Here is a 17,796-nt window from a genome sequence, read left to right as displayed (position 1 = left end):
TAGTCCAGCTGAATTTAGTATCATGTCTTTTGATTCTAATCTATTGCTGAAGAGGTTTCACAATCAGAACCTTCAAATTAACTACTTTCCAAGGTGTAATTTGGATTCAAAAATCAGACAAAAATGAGGTATACAAAAGACTTTAAATATTTATTATAATTACAGTAGCTTTATACAAAAATTAAAAAAACATTTGAATTCTATTGCTTCATGATTTTTTTTGTTTTTTAATGAAATAGTTGGTCAGCAGGCCCCTGGGATATCTGTAGGCAYCTTTAACAGTTCATCAACTTCTTCTTGTAAAGCTTCAGCTTTCTCACTCAGCAGCATCTATAATTAAAATCAAATCATTAAGAAACAAATACAAGTGCATTTGCTATACTGCAAGGAAAGAGAAATCAATGCTCTTTCCAAGCTTGTACCTAGGTCTTCCAGAATGAAATAAAAAGAAACTTCTGCTGTTGCTAGCAAGACTGAGGCATCTTTGTTTCAAAGGCCTGTAACATTTTCACAGGTACTATTGCTAACATGTTTTACTGTTTACTGCATATGCATACGGAAAACGCTAAAACCTAGAAGCCACAAAACTCATGAAACATACTAATTCATTTTTTTTAGTCCTGTAGTTTTAAGTAATACACAAAATGTAACAAAACATAAGCCATTTTATCTAGTACCTTTAACAAAAGCATTTTTAACTTAATGYACTTATTTTCAATGTTAAAATAAGTATTCATGCATCATACCTGTCAAATTGCAGACTCTTTGCTATATGAAACACTTGTAAGAAAAAGTCTTTCATATTAGGCATGTAGGACAAATACTAGCAGCTGTTCAATTATTACCTTGAACTGTGTCACTGGCACTTGACAGAGACTAAGCATGTGCCAGCAGAATTTGTAGGGTAAGACACACGAGCTCTCTTCCTCCTAGTTAGCGCAAACTATCAGTTTAATATCCTGGCATGAGAGAGTCTAAGTTAGATTGCTGGATTTGGCACTGAAACAGATGAGGAATGCTTGTATATCCTGTTCTTTCAGCTCACAGAGCAGCAAAAAATGCAGCAAAAGGGTTGCAACAATCTTACACAGCCATTAACACTTCTTAGTGAAGGAACACTTAAATACCACTGTCAGTACTTTTAATGAGCATGAACATACAAAGCAGGATTTTAACTTGCATGTTTTTTATACCAACTATCTCTAAATTTGTTCCAGCATTCCCTTATTTTACTGAATAGCTTACTATTTTAGTTGAATTAAACATGAATGTTTAATTCTCTTCCATTATTTACCTGTGTGCCTAAGTCACTCAGTGTGCCTTACAGACTAATATGAAGCAAAGGCCCTTCTCTGTCAGCATGCATTCAAAATGGTAGACAACTGAGGAGGAACGGACAGTAGGGCATGAAACAAAGCAGCTCGGTAAGAAGGTAAGGTCAACCATGTACCTTGTTGGTTTCAGTTTCCACAGCCCTGAAACTCCTGTTCTTTTCTAGCCATGATTACCACTAGACTTTCTAGAGGCTGAGTTCTGAGATGTTGCCAGAGGCAAGTATTTTCAGTTTCAACGACTTGGGACTGAAAGGTGATAGTAGTCATTTACATCCCATGTTTCATCAGGCAAGCTATCAAACTCTGCTTCTCCCTTGAAAAAAGAACAGAACTCTCCCCTACCCTGTACACAACAAACTTAAAAATTAATATTTGCCTATCATTCAGGTGCATTAAGGCCAGCAAATGCTGAATTCATTACTCTTGCCACATTCTTAGACAAACAATATTGTCAAGAATAGTAGCACTTTAACAGATTCTTAAATACAGATAAAAAATTCTGGTCTCAGATAGCCAAAACCACCTGAAGACTTCCATTACTTCAAATTTTACTCATACCTTCACTTCTGACATTCTGAAGTTCTGAAGCATCTTTTTTTTTTTTTTTTTTTTAGTAATATCTTTACTTACTTTTGCAGACGAAACTATTTGTTTGGCTTGACGTCGTGACAAATGCTCAATCATCTTCACCAGTGTTTCTGGATTTGCATTGGCTAAGTGTGCTAAAGTTTTGTAGCCTGCGTTATAAAGCTGTTTTGCACGTGCCTGAAAGTCAAAAATTAAGATGTGACAAAATTGTCAGACCAAACAAAAATTGTCATTCAATCTCTATCTCTGGCTATCAATTTAATCYCTTTCGATTCATCTTTTGAAGTACACCAGTACTCATCGCAATGATGCTGATCTTCTAATAAGAATCCCTATCCATGCCTGCCCCTTAAAAAAGATTCACCCCTAGCATTTTCCCTACGCATTCTTACACAACTTAATATTTCTCATCACTTTCTGAGCCATAATATTGAGTTTAGCATTCTCTTTCCTTGTCATCTTCCTTTTTGCATCCACTGTCACTGACAATTTTTTTTTCTTTTAGAGGTTATCTAAATGAATGAGGGTTGACTTAATCTGAAAGATCTAGTTCTTAATTTTCTGCAACTCAGAAGGCATTCGTACAAACTTCTATAGCGGTCCAGAAAACATACACTTTTTTCTTAGAGGCTTATGCTTACAATTTTTGCTTTAGTGTTATGAATAATAGAGTTTTTTTGATTTCTGTAGTTTTAWGCAAAGATGTGGCTGTGAACTCACATACACAGGATATTCTCTGAAATAGAAAGATTGTGACATTAGGGAGTTTTACCYGCTGCTTTTTACTTGGGTTGGTCCTGTTGCGATGAAAGGAGACAAAGCAGTAGTAAAGTTATTTACTAAGCAAAGTCGGCTTCTGGAGGAAAACTTCTTTTCATAACAAATAGTGCTAGATCTTTACAAAGTTTAAATAAAAATGCACTTCTAGTCCAGTCATGGAAGACACTGTGGTATAACCCCAAGCAAATAAACACTTTTGTACGCTGAGATATAAAGTAACTCAGCAATTTGATGACCAAGTACTACATCTCCAAGCATTTGGTCATTTATCTTATCCTTGGCTTTTTTYTTTTCTTTAAAGAGGGCAAAAAGTATTTGATGGCAACTACCTAGGTCCTTTTTTGATAAAGATTTCAAGAAAGGCCTGCAGACAATACAGTATTCTCTATGGTAAMTGGGAACCATTAACATTCAATTGTTGGAAGGAGGCATCAGGTTAATGTCACAAAAGAATAATCACCAGCAAATATTTACTGTGCCTTTATTTTCCTGTTACTGAGTGCACAGTATATCTGATGGCCCAAATTATCTCCACACTAGCGGCTTTAATCTCATAGAATGGTTTTAGATTGCTCTTTGAACACTATTTTCAAGAAAAGGGCAGTTTTTCCTTCACTCCAGTAATCACAGAATTGATTTTAGCAGTTTCCGCCMCAGAAATCGATGCAAATCTTGTCTATTAAAGATGGTCTATCTGCCACAAGTATCATCTTTCAATGCAGTTTTAACTCCAGTGCATAAGCAACATGGTGCAAGCAAGAATTTTGAAAAGCTTAAAACTTCAGTAGAATCATGCAGTTCTGATTTATCTTGCCTTTACAAAGGAGCATTTTTTTCTGTGTAAAGAGCTTGAGCCAGGAGGAAATAAATTTGCATTTCCTTTTGCATAAAATCCTGATACTTTTAAGTACATACATATAAAAAAAGAATTCGGCTGCCACTCTTCACCGCTCTTTAGTTTCTCCCAGAGTAAAATCTTACTGCCACCAAATTAAAAGGCCTGCTGACAAACTGATCCCACAAYATGCTGAACAGCCAAGCTACATCATTTTGAAAAGTCCAGGGGCTACTCACAGCCTTGCACTGAGGCCCCAAAGCGTTTCGTTTGAACAGAAGTCTTCAGCTCAGAGACCAGCTGAACTTTAAATGCACATTAGCATCACAAAAGTTTTGTAAAAATGTGAGTTCCCAATACAACATCACCTATCTCTGAGAATCTAACTTAATGTTAATTCTTACTCCTCTTTACTCCCATAAACTGTGAAGAACTCTTACCACAAGTGACATGGACTCTGGTTTTTGATTGTATGTATAGATCTGTAAATTACTATACAATTACATTTTCACTGTTGCTGTGGTAGGAGCCAGAAAAAAAGAAACAAGCTCCAACTCACATTTTCTGAACATTTAAACACTACTTTTTTGGCCTGGACTCCCCCACCCCCCCMAAAAACAAACCAAAACACTGCAGAATATTTTCATGATACTAAATTCTTAATAAGACACTCTTTTGGTCTTCCAGAGATACTCGAGTGACACAGCAATATGCCTAACACAAAAGTTCACATTTAAGAGCTCATGAACAGAGAGCCAAGGTTTACTCACCTCTAGCACCCCTGCTACTTCCATTAGAGGGATCAGTTCTGCCTTAACACAATAGGTCAACTGCTTGGTAAGTTCTGTCAACAGGGCTTTATAAACCCAGAATTCCTCCAGTTCCTGAAGAGACAAGAGAATAAAAATCAGAAAACACTTTTCAAGAATTTCAGCCCAAGTTCTCTGCTATGAACTACTACTGATAGAGCTCAAAGGCAATGAGCATACACTTGGCTTTTAGACAGGGGGGAGTAGTGATCTGTAGTTACCCTCTGCTAAGCGTTCCAAAGCCAAGACAATTCTGAAGGATTAACAATATATATWTTTTTTTAATGAAGCAGTAAAGAGAACAAGCCAAGGCAGTTTTTCTCCTGGGATGACATTCTGCAACTAGATGATCTTATTTCAAAGAGAAAAGGAAACTTCTGTCAGTTGTTTCATTAACAGCATGTTCTGACACTGCCATCAATGCCCTGCACATGAAAACTACTTAGCATTTTCTGTCATGCTGTTCTGAACAGGAAGTACACACTGCTTTGCACAGGAAACGTGAAATGCAACATCTGTTCTAAGTTCTAATATGCCACAATAAAAAAAAAAATTCACATTGTTTTGCAAAATAGAAATCCAAATAAGGTATTCAGATACATTTAACACATACTACCTCACAGAAATGTAGAACACAAGAGGCAAACGAAGCAGCAGAAGTAAGGAGACTTTGCACATATCCTCGAGACATATTAAATTTTTCTGAAACACTCCACACATTGGTCTCTTTCAGTAGGGTATAAAGGACAAATGACAGGTACAGTCTGTTTATAATAGCACTGTCCACATTCTAGAAAGAAAGCAAATTAGAATTCAGAGCTAACAAAATTTCTGATGTTCTGAGAATGCAACAATTACTTTACATAAACAAATGCATATTATGTTACATCTGAAATATGTTACATGGCATTAAGAAAAAGAATTGGATGAGGTTCAAAGAATATTAATTACTAAAAAAAGTTAGAACACTAAAAAATACTAATGCAAAAGTTACCTAACATTTCTAAATATTCAAATGAAAAGATTAAAGTGTTTTCTTTTAGGAATCACAAGCTTTCAAGCCTACCTTTCTGATGGCTTGACCAGAAGCCTTTTTCGTAATATAGCTTTCAGGTACTCCCACAATGTCTGCCACTCTTTGCTCTGCTGCACTTAGCTGGTTGAACTAAAAAAGACTGACTATGGTCAAAATCATTTTTCCTCTTAAGAGCTCATTAAAAGTTACAAGTGTTACAGAATGGAAAATCTGCAGGCAATGTGAATGTACTTTATCTAGATGTAAAAAAAAAATAAGTCTTCTTAAGTGTATAATATTGAGCCACCTGCACATGTTGAGGTGCATAGTTTTGCTTTCCCTGATTTTCTTCCCTAACTGGATCTTTGATTCCTTTTCAAGGAGAATTATTCCACTAGTACAAAAAGCTACATAAACAAATCTGTTAAATTGATAAACTCCTGGTGTGTATACAGATAAAAAAGTTTTCTGCTTTTTTTGTATGTTTGTTTGAATGCATATCCTACTTTAGCATTCAGGTGCAAACAGTAGGGTTATTTTTTTTACCTTCCAGTCAGATTGTGGTCATAACTAGGCTAGCACCATGGTTAATGTTAGGAAGTGGAATACTGGGAACTGAAGAGAGCAGTTTCATATTACATATTCTCTCTCTTGAACATGGCTATAATTTTAGATGCAAACAACATCTTCCAGGTGTTGATTAAATATGAAAAAGCACTTCAGTTGTATGACCAAAAATAAAATAACATATATCAATCTTTTCGTCAAATTGTTACCCCAATGGTTAGATTGCCTATAATTAGAATAGAATTTAAAAATTAATGAGTTAATACATGCCCTGATCTATGTCTGAAAGCCAGTTCTCACCTGTCTCAAGTATATCATCCAATCCGGGCTGCAGTTATAATTCAAATCATACGGAGTTGCCAGATAGAGAAGATGAAGATTGCTCTCAAGAACCAGGCCTTCCAAACCTTTCTTCAATTCTCTGTAGAGCGCATTGCAGTATGCCAAGTCTATAGATCCTAGAATAGATATTAAAATCTTAAACAAGTATTCACTTATCAGATATACAATAGATGCACGCATTTCAACATGGACATAGATTATTTTTCACATTTTCCAAAAAATGTTAGTCTTGCACTTCTACTACTACCTGAAAGTCTTTTGGGAACAAAGACAAGATTGGGCACATCCTCTCAACTTTTAAGTATGTATAGTTTAATCAAAGCGGTTGTTTCCATCCAAACTGAACACCCACTGTGCCCTAAGTTTACTCTTGACAAAATAAAGCTTAAAGCTCAAGGATTTAGAGATCTTCATACCGATTGGCCAAAGGCACTTATCCATACATGGCATTCAAAGATGTCTTTTTTTAAAACCCATCCAAATTAAAGGAAGAACTGCAACATGAGTAACTAATTATATTCAGTAAGTTGGAAGACAGAAACTGAAAAAAGGCAGTCACTCTGACTTCCATACACACATGTCAATTTTGTGCACATTTTTGGAATCTCGTAGGAATTCTCTTGACTTTAACAGACTTCCGCATGGCAACATGCTCCAAAACTTAACTGCAGATTGTTGTAGAAGCCTTACAGCAATTTGGACACCCTGTTCCAATCATGCTCCTGTCTTTATGTTATGAGACTTAAAACAGAAGTTCTTGATATACTGTCTTCACTTTGGATCACTTTTGGCCCAGATTTCATATGCCTTCTTTCCCTTTTACCTTCCTTCTAGGAAAAGAAATCCCACTGTTTACAGTATCTATTCATAAATATGGATCACTATAAATCAAGTATGTGAACCACTTTTTTACTGTAATCAAAGAATTGAATCCTTAATTTTTTTGGCAGAGGTCTGGTCTGACTTCCACTGTGATTGATGTGTTCCAGCTCATCCCTATCATGTTCAGTCATTGACTGTTCACTCTCATTGTTCAGCTCACCACATCATTTAATAATCAAAACAGGCACTGTACATATTTTCATTGCAATTTTAGAAGCAGGACAGGGAGCCGTACCAAATGGAAATAAGATGGAGTTGAAAGTTTTTGTTGAAATGAAGASAATGACAAATGTCTTACCTTTATATGTAGCTTTGCCCAACTGTGTGATTGTTAGTTTACTTTGGGAATTATGGTCCTTTTCAGATATTTCTCCCTTTAGGAGTCCATTCTCTATCAGATTTTCTACTCCTTCTTTAATTATATCCAAGAGACTCTTTTCTTTAGGCAGCAATTGCTGTTGAACACCCAGCAATGTATGGCACATAAAACTGTAGATTTCCTCAAGGGTTACTGCAATCTATAGCAGTTTTGCAAGTGATTAGCATGTTCAAATAATGCAAGTGTCATTATACATAACAAAACATGTAAGTCATCCAAAATAATTAACTGAATACAGAAATATTTCACAATCCTACTAATCACGCTTATATAGAAAATGACATAGTAACAAAGAAAACAGTAGACAGTCTACCTATTAAGGATCTGATGGAAATACAAGTTCATCTGCTCTATTATTCTAGCCATTGTATTATGTTTTTGTTTCTGCTGTTGCTTCTTGGCAGTCTTAAATCATGCATCAAAATGGAATATTATAAATACTCTTTATCAGAAAGGAGATGTAATTTTGGACTTGTCCACATTAAAAACTATAATGTTACAGAATTATTTGACAGGTGAGTTAGATAAGAATACTAATCACAACTTTGTCCTTTTCATTTGATCAGAAGCCAGTTGAACTTCTTGGAAGTTAAGCTGCTGAAAAAAAATTGCTTTTCTATAAAACAAACACAAAATAATTGCTTTACATTCTGAAATGCTTCTCAAATGATTTACAGAAGAGAGTTAACTGATACCTTCAATCCAACCAAAGATAACAATAGACTCTGTATTCCCTTGGTGAACTCAGGCAGGAGATTGCTGTAACAGTTTTCCAAAGGACTGTTAACTAAATCTTGAACCTAAAAAGAAAGCAAGAAATATGTTAGTTCAGGGGAATTATTTCATTCATACAATTTTACATTGTCATTTTACACTGCTGATATTCACCTTCTTGCTTATACAGAAAATAACTGTAGACATTAAAATTTATGGTTAATATCTGAAACCTTAAATCACATGACAAAGGTAATAAGGAAAAAAAACCTCTGTAATTAACAGGTGCGACAGAAGTCAAATACTTGCAATAGAAAATGTCTACAAAAACTAAGTTCAGCTTATGGTGATTCAAATGACCAGTTCTGTAAAAATTACCAGCTGTTTGTCTTTCTCTTGTACTATGAGAATACTTTCACCAGCTGTGTCAATACCAGCTCGACCAGCTCTGCCAATCATTTGTTTGTATTGGTTCTTCTTCAGGAACTCTCGAGCAACATAAGGAGCTCTTAAAATAACCCTGTTGTAGGAAATAAAAAAATAGTGACAGAAGCAAAACAAGAAAAAAGGCCCCTTAGAAAGTCATGCTCTATATCAAAATTACTAAAGCAGCAGTAAGATTTTATGATAGGAATACCTATTCCTTAAGGGAAAGTTCAGATATGCTTCATGATGAGGAAATAAGATAGCAAACATTAAGCATACCTGTTCCAATATCAATCTTCAGACTTTGCTTTAATGGATGAGCAAATCAACAGTTTTGGCTAGAACTGCTGCTGTTTAACAAATTCAAGTTTATTGGAAAAATAAGTCTTTTTTTTTTTTTTTTTTTACTTATGCTGAGTCCTTGGAAATAGTATTTACGTCTATTCAAAGGTCTAATTTGAAGACTGAAAATCACCAAGATACAGAACAAATTCTACTAAAGAACAAAGGCAAGACTGACCACTGAAAACAAGTTTTCTGTATGAAAATTGTTTTTCCTCTCAGATGTGTTATCTAAGCACACATACACAAAACATTAGATCATGAGCACACAGTCCCAGGTCATAAAGAATACGGTGGCCACACAATTAAGACTTGCAGGGTTTAAACAAATGGTTTAACACAAAAATGTGTAAGCATGTCATATCTTCTTACAAATGATTAATTTCAGGATTTAAAACCTTTTCTTCGGAAAGCATCTAAAACCACTACTCTTTCTTCTAAATAAAGTCACCGAAATATTGAAGAATTTCCTAATTCAAAACTTCCTTTATCATCTTTTAAAAAATATTTCTCAATTATGCATCCTAGTGGACTTACTACCAATTCACAGTTCATAAACAAAACTTTGCAGCCTTAATTCTGCCCAGAACTGCACAAAGGAAATCATTTTGCCCTGTAACTCAGTAACAAAAGCAGAAACATACTTTAAATAGCACTGATATTTCCAGCTTGAAGTTTTAACAATGCAAGATTGAAGGAAACCATAAAAACCATTTCTGAACAACTAACCTTCTAGCTGGTAGGTTGACACCAGCAGCTAAAGTTGCTGTGCAAGCAAGAAGACATAGGACACCGGCAGAATAAGCTTCCTCTATACTTTTTCTTTCATCATTAGTAAGGCCACTGTGGTGATAGGCAATACCAAAAGGAATGGTGTGCTTCAGAACAGGACAGATACTTCCATTTCCAATAGTCTTTAGGTTCTTAATGAGATCTTGCTTTTCTTTCTCCCTGTGAGCTCTAAATTCTCTTGGAGGAAGAAAAGCATTGCTTTAGACTTTGATCATTCAATAACCACTTAAAAAAACATCCTTACTATCTATTTATGTAATATGCAAGAGGCTAAATAAGCTCCCAACATTAGAGCTGCTTCTGTATTTGGAAGTACAGGTATAAATGGGATCAATACGACTAGATATGGATATCAAGTGCACTGAAGAACGAGAAGAGGGTAGCATCAGCTGCAAATTAAGCTTATGGAAATATCAAAAAATGGTTTCAATTTTGGTGGTGAGGGAAATGTAATATTTACTTTAATATAATTTCTTAAATACAGTTTAACTTCGACTGTTACAAGCTTATCACATTAGACTTGCATGAAACCAAAGAGAAGTTTTCACAAATGAAATAAATGATTACAGTTTTTCTTTGTTAGCGAGTGGAGTTCAGACTGCATATTCTCAAAGTATCTATGAAACAAAGATAACAAATACACTAGGATATATATAACGAAACACTGCACCAATTGTGAGACAGATTAAATATTTTATATATAAAGTAACTTACAGAGAACAGGGTCATCAGAACAAAAACTAAATACACTGGTTCTTTGTATGCATTTGGAATGCTCTTTCTTTTATTTGCTCAACTCATTTGTTCAAAATTTGAAAGTGTTTTGGTAGCAAACTTACTAAGAAGCTGTGAACACTTTCCAACAATTTATGCAGTTCATTTTGCATGATTCTATATCCAAAGTATTTATTTATCATCAGAGAAGGTCACTTTCATGCTAGCAAAGATAAATTCTATATTCTGACCAAATACTCCATATGTAATTAATAAAATGAGAGAAACACACTTGTTCAGATACTTGCACACCATTGACACCACGTTCTCACAGTTCTTTTTAGTGGGACAGAAGATTAGGCAGGAGTATTTCGGAATAACTTCAGTCACCAGTGCAATAATGTGGTCAGGATCCGCTTTCTCCAGATTACTAGAATACTATCATAAAACAGATTGATGTACATTATCTTACAAGTCATAATACCAGCAAATACTTAGTACTTGTTCTCTGCTTCACTAGAATAGTCCCATTTGCTTTAACTGGACATAACTAAGAATTTTTAGGACAAGCTTCTCTACTCTCAGTTCCTCACTTAAAAAAAACAGTGTAACAGATCCAGCTTGAACTCAGGAACACATGGCAGAATCAAATGTTTTATTTTTTTTTCCCTAATACTCAGATTTCACTTAGCAACTCCCATAGTGATATCACCTGCTACTGGTGGTGGTCTATAATTATTCACCTCTTTTTTTCCCAGTAGAAGACTAAAATAAATCTCCAGAATTCAGTCAAATATTGATAACAAATAAACATCTTTTTATCATCTACAAGTGATTAACTGCTGAAAAAAATCTATTCAATGACCTTTAGTACTTAGGTAACTGATATGAACAAAATAGCATGCTAGAGTAATTTGTGTTATAAAAGCACTGTAAATAAAACAATGTAAAAAATAGTTTCATAAAAACAGTTCAAAGAAGATAACTTCAAACACTTTGGTTTTACCTTGAAACTAAGGAGGCGTGAAAAAGTAAAGCCATTTTCCGCTTTGCTGTCAACTTCATAAATAGTATCTCGTATTTTTATATATTCCTTTAATTCTACCTTAGTGAATTAAGGAAAGAAGCAGTAAAGTATTAGCTAAATTAACAAGTTTTCTCTCCAAACTTTAAGCTATTACTGAGGGGTTGTTAATGCCTCTTTCAAAGCCTAACACTTCATACATACAGATATACATATATACATACATATATATATACACGCACACACACACACACCTCCATGTACACACAAGCACATGCTCCTGCATCAGCAGTTTCTTTTAGAAAAGTTAATATTACTAAATATCTGCCATGGCAAAATAAGTGTCATCTTAAATATAACAAAGGATGTGACAGAAACTTCACACCATATGAACTATAATGATTTTAAAAACTTAGTTTAAGCTTAGGTTAGTTAAAATGACAAATCAATTAACAGTACTGTAAACACAACAGTATACAGGTACCTACATTTGTATATACATTAGTACACACAATGTACTGATGTGTAGCAAATTACGAGAAGTTGTAAACATTTTTATATCAATACAATTCTAAACAGTAACATGCATTATATTACTTAATTGTTTAAAACTAAAGCAATGAAAGTAACAAATCTGTGATACAACCTTAAAAAAACCCRCTCTAGTTTTAATGTCAAAAATGTTAACTACTAATTTACAGTAGCTTGCATACAGACCGGTCTAAAATTATTGGTATAGTAATCCGCTTGCAGGAACTTCTGCAGGTCTCCAACATTATTTAAAGTTGCACTCATTCCAATGATTTGTGTATTTTCTGCAAGACAGAAGTTGACATTAACTTATTGCCATGCTCAGCTTCTGTTAAACAGCTGCTCAGTATTTTTTTTATTATTATTATTTTGAAGAAAAGTATTTTCTTCATTGCCTATTGATTCATGAGATAGGCTGATTGAGGGTGCCCAGAATGATGCATTACTACCAAAAATGAGGGAAGTTAGAGCTGTAAGAAATACCTTGTGGATGCTGGATTTTTTTTCCTAATGTTTAGACCACAGGTAATAGTTCCCAGCTATATTCCCAGGAAACCAGCCACTTTAGCATTTAAAAAGAGTAACAATGAAGAAGAAATCTGATGAATTAAACACTGAGTAGCTGCATCTTAAAATCAAATGAGGTTTTACAAACACTAATTGCTTTTTGTATTTCTTTTTCCAGAATACATAAATTCTCATTAATGCTATCCCTCATGTGGAGATGCAGTAAGCCTGTCCACTCAACATCAGAAGGTAGAAACCTGCTTCTATCAGTTGAGGTTTGTAAAGTTTCATCATGAATGCAGTTCCTGATGAGAAAAATATGAAGCAAAAACATGCACGATTTTATAACAAGGAAAAAAGGCCTGTCTTCCTTGATAGCTGCTCACGCAGGAAAGTGTCCTTCCAGTAACTCCTCCTACAGATCCACAAAAATTAAAGCAGAGCATTTCCTCTTACCATATCAAAATTGCTTTAACTTTTTTGAATGAGTTATGTGAAATTTATCCTTTCACTCATATTTATTCTAACAGGCAAAATATTCCAACAATATTCATAAGCCTTTATCATTTGTGTGCCCTCCAGAAGATGGACTATAAAGAGCTGAGTGAGATGTGGGTGAGTAGGAATCATGTTTTTCAATACCTTACAAGATGCTAAACAAATGCCTTATGATCACCCCTCAGGACTGCAACATAAACATTCCAGAGATTCAGTATCAGGCTGTATATTGCTTTTTGCACACGGAGAAAATGCAAGAAGAAATCCTATAGCTATTAAACCCTAAGCTCTATTATTAAACACTTACCCATGCCTCTAAAGGCCTATATTCCAAAACCCACAAAAGCATCTATAAGCAGCATTTAATTGGAAGGGCTAAGGGGCTTCTGCAAAAAAAGGGAGGGGACATTTGACACAAAACTCRATTTCTCACATAGGATCTATCACAAAAGCTTCAAGAATACTCAGTCCATCTTTACAGGGTAAAAATTACTCCTGCAATAGAATGATGAATCATCGTTACCAAATGAAACATTTCTCAGAAGAAACCAAAGGAACAAAAATATCTAGAAAGCAAAGACAGACTTTTCTCTCTAGCTGTTCCATTGCTACAATATTTTAGTCATATTAACTACAGTCATAACTTACTAGTAGTGTACAGAATTTTTGCAAGAGTCATTTCCAGTGTCGCACCACGACTTCCCTCACCAAGCATATGTAACTGTGAACAGAAGCAAAAAAGAAAAGGAGAGAATTTTACTGGCTAGGAATATTTCTAGAAACAAACTATCAACTCTGATTACAGTAAAGTCTGTGTCAGACTTGTCAACATTCATCTGGTAAATTCTGACTTAATCTTCTGTAAGAACCACCTCATCATAACACGTTTTCAAGAGTCACAGAAAAACAGACCCAAGACCAAGTGTATTTCACAAGGTTTTCCTTCCATTTGGTTAGATCACAGGTCACAGACATCCCCTAGCAGTAAACAATTAGCATACAGGTCTTTATATTAGCCAGCCTAAACCAGGTTTATACAATCCATGCTCTAACCAATGCTTAGAATGGAAGGTAATGATATTTTAACAGGTATCTATTACTACAGAAAASAGACCTTAATTTTTCAATCTTCTTCCATTTAGAACCTAATATATTTAAATAAGCTCAGTCAACCTAAAGAAGCACACAAATACTATTCACCTAAGTTAGATGCTACAGGTTGTGACAGAATCCTCCAATCTAGCTACAGGAGCAGAATTCAGTTGTACCACTACAGAAGTCGAACAAGGACCTGTTCTCCCAGTCCAGCATGATTTGATGCATTCCTTTTAACATTTTAATTCGATCATCATTTCCAGCCACATTTCAGCTTTAAAAGTTTACAGGATTTGTAAAATATGTTCTATAAAGTTAAGATATTTAATCATTTGTCTGTGTCAGTATTCACTGGAGCCAAGTTAACAAATAGTTAAAAAATCTACCGTGAACTACTCTAAGATGATAGATATTTCAACGTAAAATGTATTGCTCTGATACGGTACTAAAATACTTCAGTCAATAAAAGAAAATAATTTTCAAAAACCTAGGTTTTGGTTTCAGTTCAGGTTTCCAGTTCATTAATTACCACTGCAGTAGTCTAAAATTATACTAATTAAGTTACTATAAACATACAAAATCCAGTAAGTAATTAGAACAGTGCTATTAACTAATTATTCTATAAAACTTTTAACAAACCTCATCTACAACGACCAGACCCAGATGATCAATTCTTTCTGTTTCAATCAAGGAATTCACTAGAGCATGTCCTTTTTCTATAGTAGCAACATAAAGGGAGTTTTTTATTCTTCTCTTGATTGGTGGAAATCTTCCTTTGCTTCCTGCATATTCTTCAACCAGGAAACCTAATTCTACACCAAAACTCGATAAACCCCAAACCTATAATAAAATAGGGAAGTATCAAATTAGAGGACAAACTCATGCTCATCTCGGATTTCACAGCTGTCTCAGAACTCAACACACATGTAGCCAACCCAGATTCCAGTTAACTATTTTCTAATAAAGTGAAATCATATCAGCTACGACTTTTCCATCTGCAAAAGTGCTTATAAACATTATGAACCTTGGATTAAAACTGTTATCCAAAAGTCACTGTAAAACACTAATGTCAAAATTCAGCTCACATTACTCATTACCTCAGCATTTCAGACAATGATCAAAACGTGTTTTATTCCAACATTACTGACACACAGATCTGATTTAGAAAGAGGACAGCGACTCACCTTCTAGATTACATTTATGTTAAACCACAGACATACTTTAAGAGCAGCTATTCTGTAGCCTGATAAAAACTTGAAATAAGACTGTCTCCTAACATTAAAGTTAAAAACAGATTTATAAAAATGCGAACAATGGAAGATAACCAATAGCAGAAACAGTAATTCCASACCTTTTCCTGGACAATAGCCACATATGGCAGGATCATCAGAACATCTTTCTGCCTGCAGAGTAATTCTTGAAGAATTAAAATTTCAGCTACTAGTGTTTTTCCACCACTGGTTGGTAACGAGTATATTAAATTCTTTCTTTGCTGCAGAGATTCTAATGTTAAGCAATCATGCTGCCATTCTGCAAAATTAGAAAAAAAATTACTAACCCTCTCTTTTTAGTGCACGGTGATCAACAATTAAATGTCAATATTCTGTAATACAAAAAGATGGTACAAGCTTAGCATTAAAGTGTTCTGCACTATAAAAACTCCATAAAAGCCCAATAATCTAGCCTTTTAAAGCCTTCACCTTGTCATATTCCACAAAATAAATCATTTTTTATGTCACACCAACCTCCTCCTCCCTCTAAAAATCAGCTGTCTTTCCCACGTCCTTAGGTGGTTTATTTAAAGCATTACTATAGCTTGCTTTTTCTTTTTCACCTTTAGAGTTCCAACGTTTCTTAAATTCTCTTAGACATGACACCAATTAAAAATTCTATCACAACAACCTAAAACCTTTTCTTCATAACACAGATATTTAGTTTCTGTAAGGACAGACAAAAATATTATCAAATAATAACTTTAGAAACAAAAGGAACACACAAGAAACTTTTAACAAGACAATTTTTTTTTTTCAAGAAAACTTCAGTGATATTACCATAAAGTGTTTCGATCCCTCGAAATTGTCTGAGGAGATCTTTTACTTTACTAGGTAATCCATAAAAAGGTCCAATATCATCAGAAGAAGATTCAATAGTTTTTCTAGCAACACTTATCTCTTCAGATAAGATAGCTTCTTTAAGCTGCTTGGTCTTAGAAATCAGTGGAGCCTGAGCTTTGGCATTTCCAGACATAGCACTTTTCAGATGATCTTTGAGACTCTCTCGTTTACTGAAGTCACACTTAGAGCCCACGGGAGATTCAATATTTTCTTCCCTTTGTTCCACAACATGACAAAAAGATGGACTCGAGATTTTGTCCGAGCAAGAATTCATGTAGTTATCGTTCTTTTTTGTGTCTGCAGATTTCCTAGAAGCAGAGGAAAGCTCATCCATTTCCTCAAGATACAAGAATTGTGATGCTGGCAGATCATCTAAAATAAAATTACCTGGTTCTTCATTGCTATCTTTTAGTTCTTTTTCATTCATTTGAAAACCGTCACCTCTTTCAACTTTGCAAACAACAGCATTTTCTGAAGTAGAAAAACCCAATTGTTTCCTTGGATCAAATCCTGACTGTGGATTCCCGAGCACAAAGTCTCCAGCAGCTTTAACATCCATATCTTTATCCTGCAGGTACACCTGCTCCATATCATCAACTTGGGCTAACAAAGAGTCATTTCCATAAAAGCTATCATAGTCACCAAACATGTCTTCCTCACTCTCATTTTCACACTGTAAGAATGAATTAGAAAACATTACTGCTCCAAAGCAACGTGTTTGTGCAACAGTTAGTATATTGTTGAGTCTAAAGATAGAGAAGTCAAAAATTATTTCAGAAGCACACCATTGATTTCTATTGTGAAAAACGCCTAAGCTGACTTTAAAAGGACTGCACGTTTACTACCTGGCAATAGCTTACATATCAGCCAATATCGTGCCTATATAGCTGCTTATTATTAATAAATACTTTTTTTATGGAAACTATGATTTAAAAGCAAGGTCCTTCTACAGCTCGCAGAGAGCAAGGCCATCTGGGCCAACACCACGTAGGTCCACCCCAAGGAGGAGCCAGACGCACTGTCCCCGTCCCCGCCGCGTAGTCCCCGGCTGCGCCCGCCTGCCGGCCCGTTCCCCTCCGCCCGGGTACACCACCCACCTCAGCGCCAGCAGCCTGTCCCGGGGGCTCCGCCGGGGTCCCCTCAAGGCCGGGGCTGAGCCTCTTGCGCGCCAGCGGCGAGGCGGCGCTGCGAAGCTGCGCTGGGGCCCGGCTCCTCTTACTGGCAGAGCGGCTCCTACGACGCACGGCAGGGCCGGGCTCGGCCATCGCCGCCTCACGGCGCTGCAGGCAGCGGTGCGAAGGGCGTCAAGGCGGCGCCAGGGCCGGGGAGCCGAGGAAGGCGAGCAGGAGGCGGATGAGCAACGGCGCGTCCATAGCGAGAGCGACAGCACGGCCGCAGCCAACGTCTCTAACCGCCGCCGCTGTGCGCGCGCGCAACCACCCCCCGACTGAAATCAAAAGCAAAAACATGCACGTGACAGCAACCGGGCCAATCGCCTGCCTTAAAGG

General features: G+C 35.8%; 1 protein-coding gene across 2 annotated transcripts; it reads right to left on the bottom strand.

The window, feature by feature from the left end:
* Positions 1-124: 124 nt before the first annotated feature.
* HELQ (helicase, POLQ like) lies at positions 125-17,631 on the bottom strand. 2 transcript variants are annotated; one of them, XM_085313676.1, is made up of 18 exons: positions 17,386-17,631; positions 16,226-16,961; positions 15,526-15,704; positions 14,814-15,014; positions 13,728-13,800; positions 12,261-12,358; positions 11,526-11,624; positions 10,812-10,957; positions 9,743-9,982; positions 8,624-8,765; positions 8,227-8,331; positions 7,451-7,670; positions 6,229-6,386; positions 5,413-5,511; positions 4,963-5,136; positions 4,308-4,421; positions 1,965-2,099; positions 125-330 (listed from the first exon to the last, which is right to left on the bottom strand). In XM_085313676.1, exons 1-18 carry the CDS (start codon positions 17,551-17,553, stop codon positions 244-246), a joined length of 3,174 nt encoding a protein of 1,057 aa, XP_085169802.1. In that variant the 5' UTR covers positions 17,554-17,631; the 3' UTR covers positions 125-243. The 2 variants fall into 2 exon arrangements, with proteins under 2 accessions (XP_085169802.1, XP_085169803.1); XM_085313677.1 differs by having other exon boundaries at positions 9,743-9,973.
* Positions 17,632-17,796: the final 165 nt, after the last annotated feature.

The sequence above is a fragment of the Rhea americana genome, unplaced genomic scaffold, assembly GCF_003343005.1.
Source record: "Rhea americana isolate MKP2758 unplaced genomic scaffold, rheAme1 scaffold_392, whole genome shotgun sequence".
NCBI classification, from domain to species: Eukaryota; Metazoa; Chordata; class Aves; order Rheiformes; family Rheidae; genus Rhea; species Rhea americana.
This window is presented reverse-complemented; position numbering and strand designations above follow the sequence as displayed.